We start from the raw sequence: 24,854 nt of genomic DNA, 5'->3' as shown, positions 1-24,854 counted from the left end.
TAGATTTCATTTAAATCATAGGGTTGATCAATAGATTTCATTTAAATCATAGGGTTGATCAATAGATTTCATTTAAATCATAGGGTTGATCAATAGATTTCATTTAAATCATAGGGTTGATCAATAGATTTCATTTAAATCATAGGGTTGATCACTTATTTCATTTAAATCATAGGGTGGATCGATAGATTTCATTTAAATCATAGGGTTGATCAATAGATTCCATTTAAATCATAGGGTTGATCAATAGATTTCATTTAAATCATAGGGTTGATCAATAGATTTCACTTAAATTGTATAGCTAAAGTATTTGATTTTGTTGAACCTGTAATCAAAAACTAGCAATTGGTTGCTATCACTATTTAAAAGCTACACAGAGAAAAATAGTTTGATGAAACTACCTCATTGTATGGTTTTTGTTTCCTGGTGAAAAGCATTATTCGGGTTAATAAAACCAAAATATTCGGTAATTAAAACATTCACTTGGCCATTTTTCGGTTCATATGGTTGCTGTTTACCGGTAATTCTGGTTTTCAAAATTATAGTTCTTTATCACTCATTTATTGAAAAATACAAAACTGAAAAATAAATTTAATCGAATAAATGGTTTTTATGTCGTGCTCTAAGTTATCATTATCAAGTTACCAAAGTTGCTCACATATTATAAAATCATATTTAATTGTTATTTTCACCGAAATCATTAACAAATCGCTTCGGTAAAAATTGCCAGGCTTATTGTTGTTCCCATAAAGCGAGTAACATGGTAAATTATACCATATTCTGGCAGTTTTGACCTTTCTTTCTTCTCAATGTAGCATTTGATAAACGTGTCTTATAAAACCCCTATAGTTTGTATCGTTAATAAGAAAATTGCATTTGATTGCTATTTATAATTCAAATATTTGTACTTAGTTTTATCGCAAATTTAAAAGTTTATTGTGCACTGCTAAAATTTTCATTCTAAAATTATGGTAGAATAACTGGCAGCTGTCTGTCCATCCGATTAACAGTAAAGTTTACGGTAAAGAGCATTTTTTTCCTTTATGGTTGTGAAACCATTTACAAAAAGTATGGTTATGAAACCATGAATACAAAAATATACGGCTTTTTAACCATTTACAACTAGCATTTTTCTAAAACGTAAAAAAAAAAAATATATCACTTAACTAGACATAGGAGCTCGGCTTTTCGTAAGGTAATGGGCATTGGAGAGTACCGGACATTGGAAATTCATCACGTGAAGGGAATGGAGGAAGTATTGTGGTGTCAACAGTAGGACTCGAACTCCAGTTCTACCGGTCATAAGATTGACAGATAAGCACACTCGGCTATGATATGTACACAATTGCGAAGAACTAAGTAGCTTCATTAGATGGTTCTAGTTAGTGCGATAAAATTCGGGTTTTTTAACCGTATTAGTTGAAAGCAGTTAATAAACAGTTTTTCTCACACTTAACAGTTTGATTACCATTTAATTTACGGTTATTTGACTGTTTTGATTAAATATGGTAAAAATAACCATTCAATAAATTGTCATTTAACCATTTTTTCAACCAATTTCTAACAGTGTACATTAAAATTAAAATAAAAAATATTTCTTTTTTAGATCGATGGTTTTGGTACCAGCAAGCAAAATCTCAGCTCTTAAGAAACTTAGACGATGACCGAAATTACAATGTGGCAAAAAATCTCATTCTTTTTATTGGAGATGGAATGGGAATGACAACTGTGACCACATCGCGAATCCTAAGGGGTCAGAAGAAAGGGCAGACGGGAGAAGAAAGCGAACTAGCATTTGATAAGTTTGAATACGTAGCTCTTTCGAAGGTAAGAGACTTGTTCTGAACCTTTAATCATAACTATTGTGAATAGATGTTATAATGATGATGATGAATAGATGTTATAAATGTCGTAATTACGTAATAAATTGTATGCAGTTTTAAACATTATAGCTTGCTTTAATTGACAAAATAGTTAACAGGTATTAGCATTTTTATAGAAGAAAATGTAATTAATTACTACACCAGAATCGTAAACATTATTTAAAATTTTAAATCTTATACTGACTTACAAGTTTAGAAAAAAAACTAGACAAAAAATAGTTTTTGTTTTATAAAAGACGCAATTCTATTAAATATTTATGAAATTGCTTAAAGAAATTGGTTCATATTATTTTAGGTAATTTAACCCTTTGACGCAAATGGAACACTGGTGTCATTTTTCTGGTTTCTGACACTCTGTTTACAAGCAAAAATATATTTTGGAATTTTTTTATTATTTAAAACAGTCTAAGAGTTACTAAAAGATCTGTTAGATAATCATAATTATATTTGAACTAAATAATAAAATCCATAAAAAGTAATTTGAATTTTTTTTAATTCATATGCAAAAATTTATCAATAACTAATTTTGTAAATTAAAAAAATTTCAATGATGAATTACTGTTTCTCTTAAATCTAAATAACTAATTAATAAACAAATTTGAAAAATTATTGTTTGGAAATGTGTCGTGCTTGGTAGATTTTACCTTTAACGCATAAAGAATTTTACAAACATATATTATTGAAATACTAAATATAATATTTTTCACTTATTTTGACCAAAAATTTATATAAAACAATTTTAAAAATGTTTAATGAGCATTCTGTGCCGATAGGATAAGTATGTTGTTCAACTTTCATGATCCAACATCGATCCACTTTTTGAAATATAGCTTCCCTCTTTAAAAATATTCTAATTAAAAAAATATTTTTTGCGAAGTTATCATTTATACAAACAAAACAATAGTCCTTCTAATTAGATAAAACGGAATAAAATGTTAACAAGTTTAACCTTTAAAATGCCTTTAAGGAATTCATAAAATATTTTAAAATTAGTACTTATACAAATGTGACTTTTTTTCACAAAATAGATCTAATCTTATTATAAGTAATTTCTATTTAAAAAAAGGCGGACAACCGACAATTTAAGACATTATTATTAAATTATGGAAGCTTTTAAAAACAATTTGAGTTTTAATTACAATTATAGATAGAATAATATTTTGTTCCTAGATATTTTTATTGCTTCAAAAGTACAAAATATGTTACATCTTATAGCTCTAAAACTAATGAAAATGGCTCGAAAGCATCAATCACATCATTGTATAGATAATTTCAACGTCATCGAAACCTATGTTCTTGTGCTACGCCTAATGATAAATTTTATTTCAACTGCTCATTTTAAAACCAATTGCTGATATTTATCTATATTTTTATAATTGCATTTAAATAAATGTTTATACAACGTTACACTTGTTGAGACGATAACAAGTTTAAGGTTAAAAATGCTTTTAAAGGACTCATAAAATGTTTAAACTTATTTGCTCAAACGTGACTTCTGTCATTAAATGTCTCAACTCAACATTTTAGCTAGACCACAGTACATATTTTTTCCCTCCGCAAAATAGATATATCTTCATTATAACTAATTTCTGTTTAAAAAAAAGCTTGTAAGTTAATAATTAATTCTGTTAACACGTTGAATGCCATGCGGTTCACTGGTGATCGGCACTGAGTTTGTTCGTAGCACCACGGGGGTCACCGGTGACCGGCGAAGCCAAGATTATTAGAAACACATAATTCGAATAAATTGTTATCGTTACTAAAATGACTTGAAGAAATTAATGCAATATAGAACACACAAAAATAGTTTTATTTATATACACAGAGATGCCAACTTGATCCGAACATCAAATGAATATTTTCAAGTGGTTGTTTATTAATTGTGATTCTTGGTTTAATAAATTCAATTTAGTAGATTTTTATCCACAACTATTTCCAAACTGTTCTTAGATTTATATAATTCACCACTTTTTTTAGATATATCATGCTAAACCTTTTAAAAAACTAGCAAAATCTGTCTAATATTTGCAAATTTAGTTTGTAGTTATGTACCGTTTGGCCAGAATTGCAAGTCATGTAAAATTAGCGTGGCACTCAACGTGTTAATAATTTAATATTGTTGAATTAGTGATTTTTTTAAAAATTTATTTTTAATTACAATTATAGGTGGAATATTATTTTTAACAAGATTCTTATTGCTTTAAGAAATCAAAATATGTTGCGTCTTATTTGCTCCAAAACTAATGAAAAGGGCTCAAAAGCGCCAATCACATCATTGCATTTATAATTTCTACATCACCGAAACCTATGTTCTTGTGATAAACTTTATGACAAATTTTATTTTTACTACTTGTTTTAAAATCAATTATTTACATTTATATATATTTATAATCACATTTAAATAAATGTCACCATGTTTATTGCATCTAAAAATATTAAACTGCTCACTTTGCAGCAGCTTCGTATTTATTTATGGTCCGAGTTTAATGTTTATTGCTGTAATTTCACTTCCTTCATAATACTTGATGATGCAAGTTTCAAAATCACAGAAGTCAAACCCCGAGAATCGACATTAACGTTAGTAGCGAAGAGCTGTTAACTCATAATTTTGGCTTTCCCCCTTGAGTACTTCATTGATGGGAATCAATTTCTCTTGGATATAGCCCTCTAAATTAGCTCAATCATTCCTGTCTCCTCTAAAGCGAAGTTTCCAGGCTTTATATATGTATCTGCTCACTTTATTTGAGATGCAACGAAATGTGGTTTGTAAATTTGTCAGAGATGCAGTAACCAGTTGACGTCGTAAAAATATCGTAGTAAAGTTTAACTATTTTGATTTTGAAACTTTTATATTATATCTTAGTAGCTATGAAACTTTATGGTAGTTTACTTTTGGATATTTTTATATTCAACATTTTTGTGAAAATATTGTGCGATAAGATTTTTTTTTCAAACGGATATTTGATAAGCTTGAAAAACTACTTTTGAACTTTCAAAATTATTATATTCTCAGATTATTATAACTGACATGAAATCAGTTCCTCTTGGATATAGCCCTCTAAATTAGCTCAATCATTCCTGTCTCCTCTAAAGCGAAGTTTCCAGGCATTATTGTATCTGCTCACTTTATTTGAGATGCAACGAAATGTGGTTTGTAAATTTGTCAGAGATGCAGTAACCAGTTGACGTCGTAAAAATATCGTAGTTAAGTTTAACTATTTTGATTTTTAAACATTTATATTGTATCTTACTAGCTATGAAACTTTATGGTAGTTTACTTTTAGATATTTTAATATTTCACATTTTTGTGAAAATATTGCGAGATAAGATTTTTTTCAAACGGGTATTTGATAAGCGGAAAAACTACTTTTGGACTTTCAAAATTATTATATTCTCAGATTATTATAACTGACATGAAATCAGTTTCTCTTGGATATAGCCCTCTAAATTAGCTCAATCATTCCTGTCTCCTCTAAAGCGAAGTTTCCAGGCATTATTGTATCTGCTCACTTTATTTGAGATGCAACGAAATGTGGTTTGTAAATTTGTCAGAGATGCATTAACCAGTTGACGTCGTAAAAATATCAATGTAGTAAAGTTTAACTATTTTGATTTTTAAACATTTATATTGTATCTTACTAGCTATGAAACTTTATGGTAGTTTACTTTTAGATATTTTAATATTTCACATTTTTGTGAAAATATTGCGAGATAAGATTTTTTTCAAACGGGTATTTGATAAGCGGAAAAACTACTTTTGGACTTACAAAATTATTATATTCTCAGATTATTATAATAGATGCGAAATAAGTTCCTCTTGGATATAGCCCTCTAAATCAGCTCAATCATTCTTGTCTCCTCTAAAGCAAAGTTTCCAGGCTTAATATGTGTCTGCTCATTTTATTTGAGATGCAACGAAATGTGGTTTGTAAATTTGTCAGTGATGCATTAGCCAGTTGACGTTATTAAAAATAGCATTGCACTAAAGTTTAACTATTTTGATTTTTAAACATTTATGTTATATCTTAGTAGCTATGAAACTTTATGGTAGTTTACTTTTAGATATTTTTATATTCAACATTTTAGTGAAAATATTGTGCGATAAGATTTTTTTCAAACGGTTATTTGATAAGCGTGAAAAACTACTTTTGGACTTACAAAATTATTAAATTCTCAGATTATTATAATAGATACGAAATAAGTTCCTCTTGGATATAGCCCTCTAAATCAGCTCAATCATTCTTGTCTCCTCTAAAGCAAAGTTTCCAGGCTTAATATGTATCTGCTCACTTTATTTGAGATGCAACGAAATGTGGTTTGTAAATTTGTCAGTGATGCATTAGCCAGTTGACGTTATTAAAAATAGCATTGCACTAAAGTTTAACTATTTTGATTTTTAAACATTTATGTTATATCTTAGTAGCTATGAAACTTTATGGTAGTTTACTTTTAGATATTTTTATATTCAACATTTTAGTGAAAATATTGTGCGATAAGATTTTTTTCAAACGGGTATTTGATAAGCGTGAAAAACTACTTTTGGACTTACAAAATTATTAAATTCTCAGATTATTATAATAGATACGAAATAAGTTCCTCTTGGATATAGCCCTCTAAATCAGCTCAATCATTCTTGTCTCCTCTAAAGCAAAGTTTCCAGGCTTAATATGTATCTGCTCACTTTATTTGAGATGCAACGAAATGTGGTTTGTAAATTTGTCAGAGATGCATTAACCAGTTGACGTCGTAAAAATATCAATGTAGTAAAGTTTAACTATTTTGATTTTTAAGCATTTATATTGTATCTTACTAGCTATGAAACTTTATGGTAGTTTGCTTTTAGATATTTCAATATTTCACATTTTTGTGAAAATATTGTGAGATAAGATTTTTTTCAAACTGGTATTTGATAAGCGTGAAAAACTACTTTTGGACTTACAAAATTATTAAATTCTCAGATTATTATAACTGACATGAAATCAGTTCCTCTTGGATATAGCCCTCTAAATCAGCTCAATCATTCTTGTCTCCTCTAAAGCGAAGTCTCCAGGCTTTATATATGTATCTGCTCACTTTATTTGAGATGCAACGAAATGTGGTTTGTAAATTTGTCAGAGATGCAGTAACCAGTTGACGTCGTAAAAATATCAATCTAGTAAAGTTTAACTATTTTGATTTTGAAACTTTTATATTATATCTTACTAGCTATGAAACTTTATGGTAGTTTACTTTTGGATATTTTTATATTCAACATTTTTGTGAAAATATTGTGAGATAAGATTTTTTTTTCTAACGGATATTTGATAAGCGTGAAAAACTACTTTTGAACTTTCAAAATTATTATATTCTCAGATTATTATAATAGATACGAAATAAGTTCCTCTTGGATATAGCCCTCTAAATCAGCTCAATCATTCTTGTCTCCTCTAAAGCGAAGTTTCCAGGCTTTATAAGTGTATCTGCTCACTTTATTTGAGATGCAACGAAATGTGGTTTGTAAATTTGTCAGTGATGCATTAGCCAGTTGACGTTATTAAAAATAACATTGCACTAAAGTTTAACTATTTTGATTTTTAAACATTTATGTTATATCTTACTAGCCATGAAAGTTTATAGTAGTTTATTTATAAATATTTTCATATTTCACATTTTTAAACTTGTGAAAATACTGCGAGATAATATTTTTGTCTTAAGCGTATTTGACAATCCCATTCAAAATATAACATTTAGTAAATTTGTATCATTTTTTAATAATAGCAGTAATAATAGTTAATACAATAATGTTTAATAATAGTAAAAACAATTTTGAATTGTAAAGTATGAAATTTTTCGAGATCGAATTTTAAATATATCCTTTTATATAGAACACAATAAAACCAGAAACATAGTAAATTTTACCATATTCTGGTAGTTTTGACCATAATTTTTTTTTGTCAGTGCGACTTAATACGCGTGCAAAATACATTTTTTAATACAGAGCTTTCAATTTGATTAAAACAGAAATGCTATATATTTAGTAATTCATCGTAATTTAATTTCAAAAATAAATTCAAACTAAGAGACATCTGAATAAAACTCTCACTTTCTCTGTCAATTATGAAAATGGGAATGCCATATATCATTAAAAACATTACCTATACTTTCTCATATCAGCTTAATTGCGATCATAATTAATGAACGTTATGCATTAATTGAATCCCTGTCAGAAACAAATGCATTTATGCATTACACTATCGTGACATATAAAGTTCCGTCATTTTCTTAAAAGCTTTCAACACGAAAATTAAAACACTAAAGTCATGTATAATTTAGAGTTAGGAGAAATAACTTATGAAAAGTCATGTATTCAGAGTTATGCACAGAGAGAAATAAATTCTGTTAAAATTATCGTACTTGTATACTAAATATATTTTTGGTGAAAAAAAAACTTAATTTGGTTTAATGAGGCCAAAATATGTGGTATTTAAACTATCAAGTTTGGTAACTTTTTCATTCATCGAACAGGAAGTTCTGGTTTTCAATATTATAGCTTTTATGACCACAAATTCAGTAACAAATTCAATACTGAAAAGTAAATTTACTCAAATAAATGGTTTTTATACCTTTCATGCCATACCCTAAGGAATAATAATGATAAAATTACTAAATTTCACCACACTAGCTAAATTTTATCACAGATTTTAAAAAGCCATATTTTATTGTTAATTTTACCAAAATCAATACCAAAGTACTTGGGTAAAAATTACCTAGCGTTTTGCTGTTCCAATAGGGCTAGAAACACGGTAAATTTTACCATATTCTGGTAGTTATGGGCATACTTTTTTTTTCTTGGCACAGTTTGCCCATTTAATTGAATTTATTTATCTAAAAAATAAAATACTATTCAGTAATATATAGTTTAAACTTAGAAAAAATTTATGAATAGTCATGTATTCAGTAATTTATAGCGTGTGTTATTAATAAAGTTTATTTATTTTAAAATTAAAATACTGTAGACATTTATAAGTAAGACTTAAAATAACATGAAAATTAAACTTAAATAAATTAAACTAATTAATTTAAATAAATTAAATTAATTTGAAAATAATTTTATTATTATTATTGCAAAGGAAACTTTACACTCCTATTTTGTTTGAACTTTTCTCATAAATCTATATATCAAATTAGTTTATTTCACTGAATGGTGTATTAGTTAGTGCTGAAAAAATTCACAATAACTATTTAAATAATGCCAATATTTGAAGGAATCTTGTCTTTTTGAAGAAAAAAAGCTCCCAAAAAGTATAAAAAGAAATAGTGTTATCTTAAATAATTTAGTTAGATATTATCAGATAGATAGTCTTTTTTAATAAAATCTGAATATATATTTTAAAAAACTATAATGAACATCTTTAAATGTCAATTACATTTTGTATAGCGAAAAAAGAAGATAACGTTTTTTAAAAGATCCGTTTTCAAGAAAGTTTTGAATATTCTTTTACTTTGTAAACCGTCTGTGGTATTAATAATGAAAACCTCTTGAGAATAACTATGCAAAAATTCAGACATGTTTTGAATAATAATTAAAATATAGTTAGCAACGAAGTCATTTCTATTGTGTACTTTATTCATTCCTTTTCAAGTGAAGTGTATCTTTAGCAGTATTTTTATGAATTTTACAATGCTTCTATATTTTTTTCTTAATTGAATAGTAATTTAGCTTATTTCTGTGTCTTTTAAAAAGACTATTTTACTTTATAACTGTCGTTGAACAGCCGACCCAATTTTTGGGTTTACGACTACTAATGTTGAATTCCGTAGCCTTGCAATTTCGAACCCAATCCGAAAGACAAGGGAACTAATGGAGCAAGTTTTAAGAGAAATATGCCCTCGTGGAGGTCTTTGTGATGGAACTAACCCGCAATTTCGTTACATGGAGAGGAAGGCCACGAAAACCTCCTATGGTTAGCCTGACAGCTAGGGGACTCTAATCCGTGATCCGTCTACCGCTGGGGATATTTTGCGTCAGCACTGTGGTCGGTACAAGCCGAATGCAGAATTGTTATCGGCCAGCCATAGCCGCACTGGAAGGCGAAAGCTCTACTCCCTTAACCATCTTTAAAAAATAAATAAATAAAATAAAATGTTGTTAGCAAATATAGTTACTTTTTTCGTTTTATAATTAGCGCTTTGTTGCCTTGTCAAAAGCAGTATTCATTTGAATTTTCGCTGTTATAAGTTACAAGAAGTTAGGTAATAGTTTATAAGTTATGAATTTGCGTCATTGATTAGACAAAACTGTAAAAAAGTCTCCCTTGATAATAATTAAAAAAATTTTATCAACTCAGTATCCAAAGTTTTGTCATTTTTTACAAATTTGAAAACTCTTATTTGAAGTTAAAAACAATAAGCTTACTTTAAAATACTGATTTTATCAAGATTAACATTTTTCTGTTTTTCTAATACATTCTCAAAGAATTGGCTCTTAGAATACAAAAAATGACCTTGAAAAATTTGGTAATTTTATCACGTTACTTGAGAGCATGGCACAAAAACCATTTATTTGATTAAATTTACGTTTTGGTTTTGTATCTGTTCTAAATGTGTGTTAATAAAAACTATGATTTTAAAAGTCAGAATTTCCGAAAAACCGTTTCCATATGAATGGTTTAAATACCGAGTAGTTTAGTTTTAATGCCCGAATTACGATTTATTTTACCAGAGATGCCCTTCACAGAATTCTTTTCTCTGTGGTTAAACTTTTTTTTAATAATAAAGCGAGAAATATTAATTTAGTTTTATTTTTCCTTGCGCTGAGTAAAATTTGGAATTAAAAGTGTATGACAAAGTTTTTATTATAAATTATTCTTTGCTGAATAATTATACTTAATTAGCACAATTCTATTGGTTTTTCATGAAAAATTCAGCATTTTAGGGACAAACAAAAAGGAATTTTAAGCAATCTAGGGGTTGATGATCAATGTGAACAAGGGTCGGAGACACCTAGAATAACAAAAATTCTAAGCAAAAGAAAAAATTATCCTGCATACTTCTGCAAATAATAAATTTGAGACAAGAATTCGTCTGACTTGAAAAAGTTATCTTATATTACGCTTCTGAAGAGCACAATACACGCAGGGTAATGCGAGAAGCTACACGAAAATTCGAAATTTGAATACTTATACACTCTCAGAAATCAAACTCTCACTTTTTTTGATTCAGCAATTCTTCAGTTGTATTTCTTTAATTTTGATAATTACTTCGTCATGAAATTCGCGTGATTTGTGACGAAACAAGAAACACTCAAATATATGACAATAATGTTGTCTCAACTCATGGCTTCATTGCCCACATAAAATTAATGCGTATAATTTGCCATTATCAGTCGATCGGCCGGCGTAGGGGTCAAGAAACTGGCCTTGCATCAGAAATGTTTTGGGTTCGAATCCCGGACAAGGGATGGATGTTCTTTCCTTCTCTGTACTATCTGTCCTTACTGTGTGAGCAGCATTGGCCCATTTAATATGGTGCCCCTGAAAGAGTGGCCAACAAATCTGCCCTTCAGATGTCTGTATGTCTTAGGTCATTCTCCAAGTGGGCATTGGAAGAAGAAAAAAATTACCATTTTTATAACTACTCTGGGTTTGCAATAGATACTCATGACTGCTAGATTAAGTATATAGCCTATCGTTGTCAATGCTCATTCTAAAAATGGTGAAATATGTTAACACGAGTAAAAGATGTTAATTTTTAATATTTAAAAACTTACACCGATGCTGCATTAGGCGCATAAAAATTTGCAAAATGTGAGAATAAGGTAGTAATTTTAATAATTTTAATCGAGGTGGGAAAATGTCGCCAAATTGACGATTTTTAAAAAAGTTTAATAACTATTAAAATATTTTATTTGTCCATTCTAAAGCCCAGATCATTCTTTATGGCGTCCCGCAGTGAACTGATCGTTAAGACACGGTTCCCAGCAGATCACCGAAGTCAAGCATCACTGGCTACGGTCAGTGTGCGGGTGGGTGACCACTTGGATCAGTCTGCGTAGGGACCGAGGGTGTGCGGTATTGGTCCTCGTTAAACTGTGCTACCGTAAAGTGCTCGACTTCGCGCGCAGGTCGTCGGGCTACCGAAGCGGGGGTGCCATCCCTTCCGCAGAGGATCAAAATTGTGATGGCATGTCTTCGGATCATCCTCCGGGATGTTTCCCAGACCGTCGCCAATAGCCCATTGTGCAGCTCTAGAGTGACGTAAAGTAACAACAACAACAACATTATTTATGGCAACATGATATATATAGTTTAAAATCGTCACTTTGCCCTGAGTGTAAAGAACTTTAACTGTGGTTTTTTGATTTTCTTTCGCAACAGAACTTCGAAAAAACCATGTTAACTAGAATGAAAACTACACGATCTTAACCAGATCGGCGAAATATTTCTTTACTTTTGGCGAAAATCGTTTCCTCGAAGAGAGGATGATGAGTTATTTCGTCATTTTGACGAAATGTTCACACGGAGCATATACCAGGAAAGTGTCTAGTCAAAAACGACGGAAGTTTCGTGAAACTTGAATATTCATATTTTAACGCGTATATACAGGGTGATTCTAAAAAGATGGGAAAAATTTTAGGAAGTGATAGTACACACCCAGACAAACAATTTTTATCAAAGAATGCATGGTCGAAAACAAAACGCAAAGGTGCTGGCGCATTTGCAAAAATTTTTTCATGCAAGCGAGAACGCTCCATTCCTATTGCGAGTTACTGCGCTACGTTATTTGTCGCCAAGCTTTCGGCCGCTGCAGAGAAAGTTCGCCTACCTTTTCTTCGCCGTTGTACCAGCATAGCCGCTTCCGGCCACTGTTTTGAACACTTATTATAATCACATGCCATTAAATTTGCTTTTATAACTTAATTTCATCGTTCTTTGTGTGTTTTTGCCTCATATAAGAACATAAACTTTGACGCCCTCTCGCGGTTTTGGGTTTTGTTTTCGACCATGCATTCTTTGATAAAAATAGTTTGTCTGGGTGTGTACTATCACTTCCTAAAATTTTTCCCATCTTTTTAGAATCACCCTGTATTTTTTCCAGCTTCTTTGGATTACGTCACTTACCTGTATCACGGCAATTTTTTAGAAAAAAAAAAAAGAGAATACTTTTTTTTCAAAATCGTTGAGTGAATTTGTCCTTTAAAACTTGCTAATTTTTTGTTTTGTTTTGAGTGTTTTATTGCTCAAAATGTTTTGTAAGTTTTTGAAATAAAATAAAAATAAAAAGTATATGCGAAGTCACGTAAAACAATGTTAGAATGAACTTATTTTTTTTGTCGCGTAGATATTTTATTTCGTTAATTCTAAATCATGAATAATAAATTACCATTCGTGTATAAATAAATTAACCAAACGATATAATTAGTTCTTTTTATCAATCACTTGCATTAGCTTACTTAAATTTTCTGACAGAATTGCTTATTTAAAAGCTATTTCTAATAGCTAAATTACTCAGTTGTTCTCATCTTGTAGCTAAAAACAGTTTAATTGAAGTTTTATTTATTTTTTTATCGTCTGTACCTTGGGGATGTTTTTAAAAGTCACAAATTAATTGAAACAAATTTAAATGAAAACGAGTTTTTTATCAAAATAATCACTAATGGATTTCGAAATACTAATTTAAAAATTATGTCTCTAATTTTTTTATTTACGTTTACTAATTATTCTCTTTACTTTAAAATTAATATACCTCAATCTTATCTTACTATCTTATTTTTAAGCAACCATGCAGCACATTCCTACACAGAGAAAAACAGTATGGTCAAAACTACCGAAATAAGGTAAAATTTACCGTGTTTCTGGTTCCACGGGAAGACCAAAAAGCACGATAATATTTACTGAAATACATTGGTAATGTTTTTTGATAAGTTTTGAAACAAAATATAATTTTGTGCCCTGTTGTTTGGTAGCAAATGTGGCAAAATTTGGTAGTTTTATCACAAAGCCTTAGAACATGGCATGAAAACCCTTATTTTGTGTAAAATTACCTTCTTGTTCCGTATTTTTGACTAAATATAAGGTAATTAGAACTATAATTTTAAAAATCAGAATTTCCGGTAAACCTTTACCATACAAACTGAAAAATTGCCAAACAATATATTTAAATACCTTGTATTTTGGTTTTATTATCAGAATTATTTTTTTTAATCACAAATGTCATAACCATACAAGAACAGTAATTTTACCAGAATTTTTTTTCTCCCCTTAACCACTAAATCGTGAAGTAATTGTGCGAAATATAATTTAACATGTTAGTTAATCTGATCATTTATTAAATAACAATGTCTGCATGGTGGAGAAGAAAGTTGTTTACTACATTAAAAAATGTTGATATAATGATTGTATTTACGCGTGTTAAGATGCAATACGTTACTGGTGCGAGACGTTATTGTTATATCAATTAATGCGAACTATTAAGTCACACTTATAAACTTACTTTCTTAGAATAAACTAATCCTTTTTATTTTGATTTATTTACTTGATTGAATCGGAGTTTTTTAACTCTCAAAATTAGGGATGAGATCTGGAAGAAAATTTTTTTTTTTAAGAGAGCAGTCGAAAGTTGTTAGACATTGTTAGTTCTATTTTGTAATTTTAATTCTGTTTTTTTTTCCAGTGCTTCACCGATCGGTATATGATCTATTTATTGATCTATCATTAAATATCGCAGTTTTAAAACATTGATATTTTACATTAAATATTTTGTCATCAAATAAAAAATATGCGCTTAAAAAGCATTTAAATACTTTATGTCTGTTAGCGATAAATATTGAGACATATTGTTTATAATCACATATACAGCTCGATATTATAATTGAACGTTTCCCCTTTCTGTTTGAAAGTATCATTTAGGAATCTATTCATAATAATAAACGCGGCTATGTGTGTGTCTGTAATCACAATATATCACCCCAGAAGCCTCGCCCAGACACGAAACTCGGCACATAATTGTGTTTTGACATAATGAAGAAGTATTTTTTTTCTTTTTCAAAAATTTGGATTAGTTTCTTAGTTATCAGTCATTTTGTAAGAAAATCTACGCTTTTTCGTCTTCAACGAGCCATATTCAAGAAACTATTAAAAAATGCATATACTTTTCTCCACTCTTATAAATGTATGCTAATGCGAACCTTACAATTGAAATATTAATTTTCGACATTTTAAACCAATAATATACGAAGGAATTAATAATTTAATTGTAAGGTTCGCATTAGTTTACATTTATCAAAGTGGAGAAAAGTTTAACTTTTGTGTTAAAAATGTGGCAACATATTCGATACGTAAATAGAACGCTTCGCTTTGATATATTTGTCGCTGTTCATAATTGTTATAATAAGTTTTTCTTCTTCTTTCCACGCTCTATTTTTTTTTTCTTAAGCGAGGACGATAATTTTTGTAGCGATATAGAAATAGAAATTGATACCTTAAAAAATTATATAAAAATAGAAATTGATACCTAAAAAATTAATTCGTTTTTGTGTTCTTTTCATGTATTTAGCATTTTAGTTTTTTTTTTCTTACGCGCTGTTTTCTGAGGCCCTTTTTTTAAAAAAAAAAACAAGTCTCCACCTGATAGTTATGTTATAGGTTAGGTTACCATGGCAAAGTTGCATCTTCAAACATCCTCAAGAGCTATAACACATCCGCAGCAGAACTGGATATGAAGACAAAATTGCAGGACAGGAACACTTTAATTGTCCACTAATCTTCAGATTTCCTGCTATGTTTTAAAAAACTTTATTTGTGTAAACCTTTAGCTTGGCGGACAACTGGCCGCCTTAGGCGGCTAGTGAGTTTATAAAACAAAAATATCCTGCCTGACATTCAAAAACCACTTGTTTATTTGAAAGTAGATCAAAGTCGTGAATTATAATTGAAATTGACATTAGCCGTGTCAAATGAAAAATAAGTTCGTTAGAATTTTAATCAAATATCAGAAAGTGGCTTCAACTAGCGAAACCCTTATTATCCTCAATTTTTAGATTATACGAAAAAAAATTTAAAAAGCAGCACTCAAAAAAAAAAAATACAGGGATGCTCTTTTCCTAGTAGAAACACTTTTATTTCAGGAAAATAAAGTAAAATAAAATTCTTTAACAAAGAATTCAAAAACATTTTAAGATACTAAAGTGGTCAAGTAATGAGATCGGTTTTTATTTCTTTCTTTCATTGAAGTGATGTTCTTTTTTTCCCTCAGAGATTGAGAGCGCTTTTTAAGTATTATTACTCAAAAGTGGCTAAAGAATACGGGAAGCTTATCATTTGTATTAAATTAATCTTTTGTAAAATAATGATTTGTTTGGATTAAAAAGTCGCTCTAAAAATTTGTTAAGGGGATAATGTTTTCGCTACTCTATGAATTTTAACTAAAATTGGTTTACAATTTTTTTGAGGTATTTTTTCATTGTCGTTTGCATTTTTTCAATGGTTTTAACGTTAGAATAAGAGATACGGTGACATAAACTATGTACCGCTCTAAACCGATTGCGTTTTGAATTTTTTTGCGAAAATCTAATTCTTTTCGCTATTTTTAATGAAATAATAGAAATTCTTTGTTGATCATGTAGCTCTTTATGAAGTTCATTTGTTTTCAAACTATGTTGATCAAATTTGTATTCGACATGTAATGTAAGCTAGCGTTAATTTTAATATTTCTACAAGACCTTGAATATGTTGTGTGATGTTTTATTTTTTCTAGTTTTTTAATTTTATCCTCCCCTTTATTTGTCACTTATTACACTTCATCGTTCCCCTTACCCTTTGTCGCGTGTCACACTACATCATTTTAACATAACTTGCAGTTAAGAAGCGAAACATTTTACGAGGAGAAAAAATTCTCGTTAAAATACAGTACTGTATGGTAATGGCTTTTCTGATGAAAAAAAAAGAAGATAATTTTGATCATAAAACCCAAAATATGCCGTATTTAAACCATTCATTTGTAATTTTTCCATACATACGGTCACGGTCTACTGGAAATTCTGGTTTTCAAAATTAAAGTTCGTATTACCACCCATTTAGTAAAAAATAAAAAACTGAAAAGTAAATTTAACCGAATAAATGATTTTGCCATGTCTAAGGTATCGTGATAAAATTAACAAATTTTACTTCATTTATAAAATATTATCACATATTATAAAAATATATTTTATTTTTAATTTTACCAAAATTATTACCAAACCGCTTCGGTAAAAATGATCAAGCTTGTTGGTGTTCATATAGTTTCAAAAACACGGTAAATTTTACAGTACTTTTAAGTTTTGGCCATATTTGTTTCCTGAGTGTAGTTTATATTTCAGAATTCATTTTTAAACCTTAACTATGTGTTTTTATGCTTTTAACTTTAACTGTGCGTAATTTGTGATCCCATTATTAATGTGTACTAGTTGTGATAGGAAAAAACATGATATAAATTATAAAAATAAATAATATTAAAATATTCAATCAAGTTTTTTTTTATTTTAAGCAAAAGGGGTGATGTCACAGTTCTTGTTATCTCGCCTCTCCCCTTGTCACACGTTGCAAACTATATTTCAGACAAAAATGAGAAAAATAAAATAGTTTTCCCACTCTTATGCTCCTATGTCATTACGCGATCCTTTTGTATGCCACAACATCATATGTTGTTAAAAAATAATAATAAATAAAATAAGAAACTGTCATGCAGATTTAATTCTGGAAATACTGACACTCAGGAATTCTGTACTTGTTACTCTCAAATCAATATATACCATAAAAATTGTCAGCTGAAAAAAATTGTAATTGAACGACGCTTTTTTTCAGCTGAGATAGAGATGAATTATTCATCACCAGAATTCAAGCCCAGACAGTTTGTTTAATAAGCTAATTCTTGCACCACCTCGGTGCATAAAGCAGACGGTTTTAAAATAGATTCAAAAACAAATCGTGACGTCATAGAGGAAGAAAAGAAATATACTATGTTGCTCCATAATTTACTGTAAAATTTGAATTGAACTCTAAAGATTGCATTTTTCCGTAATATATTTACCTCACATGTTTCCTGAATTGTATAACGTGCCTAATTTATTTATCTTTATAATTGGATATCAGCAAGCAACGTCATCGTGACTATCGATCCCGATTGGCTTGCGCTGAAGTTATAGGTCAGGTGGTTGTGTATCAGTGGTCTTCTTATTCTCGAGTTGAAAATATCCAATTTAACATTATCACAAGAAAAAAATTGTTTGAATCAGTGTAATAGTTTTAAAGGTTGACCGTCAAAATTTCATAGACTTATTTTTTTCCAGACTTATAACACTGACAGCCAAGTAGGAGAGTCGGGTGCTTGTGCAACTGCCTTGCTGTGCGGGGTCAAAGGTCGGTTCGAAACTGTCGGCTTGGACGATGGCGGACGTTACGAGAAATGCCAAAGCAGTTTCCAATCAAGAATACCGTGTTTAGCAGACTGGGCTCAAGATGAAGGTAACTATTATATATGATCTCTAATTATATAGGTAACTAGGATATATATGTAACTAGGAAGATATATAGGATAATTATATAGGTAACTAGGGATGATATTTAATTATAAGTCCTAAAAAGTAATGTTTCAGAATTATCAGAAAATAGAGCATTGTTAAAGTTCCAGTTTGTTTTTTTTTTAGAAAAATACGGTTTATGTACGAATTATATCATTATTGTTATCTCGTTCAAAACCTTAATTGCATTTTTTATTGCAAACCTTAATTGCAACCGGTACATATCTATTACCCAGAAAATCAATTGCAATATATTACTACGAAAATGTTAATTCCAATTACTATGGAAATGTGCACGATATTTACAAGGCAAGGCTACACGTAAGAAATATTTCTGAAAAAATACATATGCTCTGTTAAGATAGCAAGGTAAAATATCTCTGGCGAATAATAGGCATTTTTGTACTGTACTTTAAAGAGGAATGTGATATTGGAGATGAAAGGCAATTAAAATTTAGTTGCATGAAACGAAAAATTTCTTTGAATTTCGAAAACATAATTTATTTTAATACGGTACGTCTTTTTAGTATTTTTAAAAGTAAATATGAAAAGTAAAATATTTTTATGTCATTTCAACAATAAAATGATATAAAATATTTCATTTTTCAATTTTCCGATGAATTTTTTTTTACCCTTCAAATGTTTATTTTAATTTTACCGGTTGTATTCCCAAAGAAGCAATTTCAATAATTATATGAAATATATCTTAACATTTAATGAAGCAAATCAGGTACAAACATGACACAAAAAAATTCTGATAAAAAGACAGTACTAAAACCAAAATATATGGTATTTGAATCAGTCATATCGTAATGGTTGTCGTTCATATGGTAACGTTTTCCCAGAAATTCTTTTTTTTTTAAATTATAGTTATTATTTCCATACATTTAGCAAAATGTATGAAATTGGAAAGTAAATTTTACCGTATAATTTTTTTTTTTGCCAAGCTCTAAGGAATCATGATAAAATTACCAAATTTTGATTCATATTTTTAAAACAACTTTTTATCGTTAATTTTACCAAAATAATTACCAAAGTGCTTCCGTAAAAAGTACTTGTCTTTTTGGCGTTCCCATAGAACCAGAAACACGGTAACTTTTACCAGATTCTAAGTATTTAATTCTACAGTCCACAGATGGTGCTTTGCGCATCCCAATTTAATTGTTCCTTGAGCTTAGAAAAAAAATAGTGTGTATATCGATTCGTATGTGTGCAGTGTTTCATTGTTTTTGAGGTATAATTCAATTTCCTAAGTTCATCTCCAATTTCAGTAAAGTGTGGCAAGTTCTAGCTGTTTTGTGAGATGTCTAAATGCTCCTCACCTTAATTTATTAGTTCCATGTCCATACAACAACCGAGTCAGGTAAAAAAATCTGAAACATTCTTTTTCCCACCATTTTGGTACATCACTAGGAGTAAAAAAGTTTTGACCCTATTCTTTTCAATGAACTTATTTATTATACATGCTAAACAAATAAGCTGGCAATACGATAAAATAATTTCAATTTCATATAATTTGTTTTAAGTACTAAATAGTTTTAAAACTAAATTAATATCTTTCCGAACAATAATAAATCGTAACAAATAATAATCAGTTATGAATAACATCCAATTTGTGTTATGAATTAGATGTATTTTGTTTCGCTAAGCCTAATTCATATCATAAGCGTCCTAATCATGAAAATGGATACTGAGATTAAATATTATGACAAATAACAAGCTGACGTGACATAATTACAAGCGTTTCATATTAACCATTTGTTTTACCTTATGTATAATAACCGGCTAATATACCTTATTAACGAATTTGCGCTTGTAGTGTAATATGTGATATTCGATAAACTTGCAGAATTTGAAGTAATTTCTCGATTTTCCGTTTTTTTCTATTCCTTATCCAAAGATAGTTTTTTTTTGTTTTAACATTAAATATTAAATTGCATTTAATTAAAATGCATTATTTTTCTGAAAAAAATTTATTTTTACTCAAAGCTGTAAAGTTTTGAAAAATTTCTAATTTTTTGATAGTTGCATTATTTTCTACACTGGGAGAAAATCTGGATCAAATTACGATATAAAGTACCGGCACTTTGAGTAAAATCCATTTTTACCGTAAAACCTATTCTCACCGTAAAGTAGCATAATGTGAAAATTACGGTATATCAGATTTTTTGCCGTAATATGTTCCGGAACAAATGAATTTTACGATGAAAAGAACCGTCACCCTGAGTGCGAGTACTTTTTATCGTAATTGATTCGGAATTTTTTTACAATGTAGTTACAAAGAATGAAAATAGTAACTTTAGATGACATAATGATGACATAGTTGCAAAGAATGAAAATAGTAACTTTGGATGACATAACGATGACATAGTTGCAAAGAATGAAAAGAGTATCTTTAGATGACATTGCAAAGAATGAAAAGAGTAACTTCAGATGACATAATGATGATATAGTTGCAAAGAATGAAAAGAGTAACTTTAGATGACATAATGATGATATAGTTGCAAAGATTGAAAATAGTAACTTCAGATGACATAGTTGCAAAGAATGAAAAGAGTAACTTCAGATGACATAATGATGATATAGTTGTAAAGAATGAAAATAGTAACTTTAGATGACATAACGATGACATAGTTGCAAAGAATGAAAAGAGTAACTTTAGATAACATAACCGTCAACACTTCGACTAAAGAAAAAATTTAACTTTAAACCGTACAGATATTATATTCAAAAATTATACATTAGAAATCAAAGTAATTCAAAGTAATTTTAAAATTATCCTTTTTTCATCATTTAATCTATAAAATTATTTTTCTGCGATTACAAAAGACATCACGATTAACTATAAAGAAAAAGCAATATTTTCCCTTCAAGCCAGTTTTTTCTGGAGGCAATAAAATATCCAGCAATGCCCAATTATTTCATTCTTTTCCAGCTGCAAACAAATAATAGGATACTTCACAGTCAACGTCGTGAATAAACAGCCGATGCCATTGACACCTCGTCTAAATGGTAAATAAAAGGAAGAATCGTCTGAGATAAATCGAACAACTTAATCAAATTAATTCTACGTTTGGCTTTTCGTTTCAAAGAATTTGTGGAACCAATTATCGTCCCCTCTTCTTACTAAACTGCTGCAAACGGAATATAATTAATAACTAATCATTATTTAAAAATAGAGTTATTCATAGCTGCTAAAGATAATATTTATCCAGAAAATGTTAAAGGAAAGTATTTTGTTAAAGGGAAATGGCAACGGATAAAAGGTATAAATTAAACAACTCCCGAAGAAAGCTCAAGTATTGTTTGTTTACTCGATAAACGGAAATTTCGTGATCTTTGTAGTTTTAAATCTGGGAATATTGAAATGGAAACTTAAGAAATTGTTTTAAATATTTATTTTACTATTTTCTCGGTTGATCTTAGATATTGAAATTTATAACAGTTGTTTTAAAAAATGTATCTTTATTAATTCTGTTATGAAGATAAATAAGCATTTCGTTACGGAAGCATTACTGAGTTCTAAAAGGTTATGATATTGGAAACTGTTGCATTAGGTGTCAATAGGTATCATAAATAAGATTATATAATTTAAACTGTTTCCAAATCTACGTAACAGCAAGTTAACATAGTTTTGTTGCAGAAACTAAGAAATTTAATGGTGTACCCAGAAACTAGAGTTTGTTGAATTTTAACAATACTAATGGGGTACCAGCAAATGACGTAGTGTGTGTTTCTCGATTATGATTGGTTAGAACAAATTCATTAAAAAATATATTATTATTGTTATTCAAAATAAAAATATTATTCATAGCCAGATAGAAACAGTTAATACATATTTTTGCTTGTTTAATAATTATAAAAAAATTTAAAAAAATTCAAGCAAATGGAGAAGAATCGGTAAATTTATATTTGCATTAGTTTTAAGCTCATCTAAAATTAATCCTGGTTTTAGACAACTTATCCATTTCAGTCCTTTTGGAGGAATTTTTAAAGGATTTGAAATAATATCAGGCCTTAATTTTTTTGTTACTATCTTTCCTTTTTACTTTAAGTTGAGATTCAACAAAATGAACCTGCTAGAAAATTTTAAATAATGTTTTATATTTTCGTACTTAAATTAAATCTCATTAAAAGATTCAAAGTTTGCATTTTCTAAACATACTCTTATTAACTTTTCTCCAACAGAAACTAATTAATTTAGAAATTTATCGTATAAATTTTAAAGAAAAAGAAAACAACATTTATCGATCCAAAAACGTAAAACGCATGAAAGATCACTAATTAGATTTTTTATTATAAATGGAAACAAATCGTTTGAATTTTAAGCGATATAATATTACCATAAGTAACTTTAAAAAATTAAATTAGCCAGGAAAAAAAAGCTAACTATCTGATATAATAGTAAAATGAAATGAAATACAATTAGAAACTGGTGAGTATTTATTTTTAACAAAGCAAAAGGAAATATTTAAAAGTGAATACAAAACTTGGCGATTCTGAGATAAGTTTGGCGAATACTTATTCAGCCAATCTCTTGCTTTTATTTATAAGGTTTTATGCTACACAAACATTCAAAATTGTTAGATAAATTATTAAATACTGTTTAAAGGCCATACTTTTAAATAAATATTTACTTAATAAATGCAATTTTCAACGAAAATTCTTATATTTGATATATAGTTAGAACGGAACAATTCAGGCAACATTGGAAAGTTATTCCCTTATTTGTTTTTCAAGAAACAGACAAAAACAAGCATTCAGAAACAAATTCGAATAATTTAAGGTCGGTTATATACTGCATAGATAAATAAATAAATGAGCATTTACCTCACATAAGTGAGCTCCACTTCCAGGCTGCCAGTTGTATCTTTAGCAATGTATTACCTATTTCTTTTCTGTCAAGATCTAAACATCAGAAAGCCCTGTTTTTTAAACTGCTTCCCCTATTTATCACTGCAAAATTACCCATATCAATAATTTTAAGTATCTAAATGGGCTTCGAACTCTCACGCTAATGTAAACTGACACTATGTAACTAGCGAACTTGTTTGCTCCTTAATGGCGGACAATTTAACTCTCCCAATAGAGATGCCTTCAGATTTACCTACGTTGACGTCACTTGGGGGTATCCAATTAATGCATTGTAACAGATTATGCAAACCTATTTTCCATACATATATTATCGTTAACTGTAACGGTATTTTTTGATTTTAAAAATTATAATTCTTTAATTTAGTTAAAAATATGAAACTGAAAAATAAATTTAACCAAATAAATGGTTTTTATACGATGGTCTAAGGCAGTGTTTCCCAAAGTGTGGTACGCGTACCCCCAGGGGTACGGGAACAGTTTAGCGGGGGTACGCGTTCTCATACGAGATATCTCGCAACAAACGAAAATTTCAAAACATTTTATTTTAAAATAAAGCTAGCCATGAAAATTAACGATTATCTATTTTTCTATTGGTTAGTTTTTGCAAAGTTAACAGTTAATAATGAGTGGTATCAACAGCCAATTGTGATTTTTAACTTTTGTGCAATTTTTTTATAGCAAAAAATATATTAATATTTTTTATTAGTGGTACACAGCGTTACAAAAAATTTAGAAAGGGTACACAAAAATCATAAGTTTGAGAAACACTGGTCTAAGGTATCATGATAAAATTGCCAAATTTTTCCACATTCACCAAATTTCATTTCATATTGTAAAAACATATTTTATTGTTAATTTTACCAAAATCATTACCAAAGCCCTTCTGTAAAAATATCGAGCTTTTTAGCGTTCCCTTAGAACCTTAGCGCTGTAAATTTTACCGTATTCTGGTAGACCGAGTTTTTTTCTCAGTGTAAGTGTTATTTCTTCCTGAAGTTAAATTAAAGATGTCATTGAAATATCAAATATAATATTAATTATTTAAACTGTTCTGAATTAACTGGTTTTTATTTAAACTGTTCTGAATTAACTGGTTTTTATTTAAACTGTTCTGAATTCATTAATTATAAATGTTAGTGATAAATTCTTTAAAATTTAATAATTAAAGTGTATTAACTTACATCATTTATACCATCATCATAATCCATCAAGTATGACCATTCATTTAAAAATTTATATATTCATTCTTTATTGTACTTTTGTCTTTCTCCTTCATTTTAATATTTTCTTATATAATCTTAGATATAATCTTCTTACTTTATTAAATCTTGATGATATTTAATGAATATTTAATATTTAATGAATATTTAATATTAGTAATGTTTTTTCCAATCTTTTTTTTTTTTTTTTTTTTTTTTGCATTTATGTATGAATAGTTGTTTTAGACAGGCTTTACAACATGTATATTGTATTTATTGGTTATTGGATTAGATTATAAAATTAAACCAAAAATCTTCTTTCTTAGAAATGACCTTATTAGAGTGGTCTAAAAAAGAAAAAAT

The 24,854-nt window shown here is 28.8% G+C and overlaps 1 protein-coding gene across 1 annotated transcript in view; it reads left to right on the top strand.

Moving 5' to 3' along the window:
* The window catches only part of LOC107438694 (alkaline phosphatase), a 187,259-nt gene that overhangs the window by 136,003 nt on the left and 26,402 nt on the right, over positions 1-24,854 (top strand). The window contains exons 2-3 of the mRNA XM_021144908.4: positions 1,607-1,827; positions 18,187-18,361. Coding sequence (XP_021000567.1) covers positions 1,607-1,827; positions 18,187-18,361 — 396 coding nt within the window. The remainder of the gene's footprint in view (positions 1-1,606; positions 1,828-18,186; positions 18,362-24,854) is intronic.

The sequence above is a fragment of the Parasteatoda tepidariorum genome, chromosome 4 (genome assembly GCF_982258835.1).
Source record: "Parasteatoda tepidariorum strain Cologne lab strain chromosome 4, Ptep-v5.0, whole genome shotgun sequence".
In the NCBI taxonomy this organism is placed as follows: Eukaryota; Metazoa; Arthropoda; class Arachnida; order Araneae; family Theridiidae; genus Parasteatoda; species Parasteatoda tepidariorum.
This window is presented reverse-complemented; position numbering and strand designations above follow the sequence as displayed.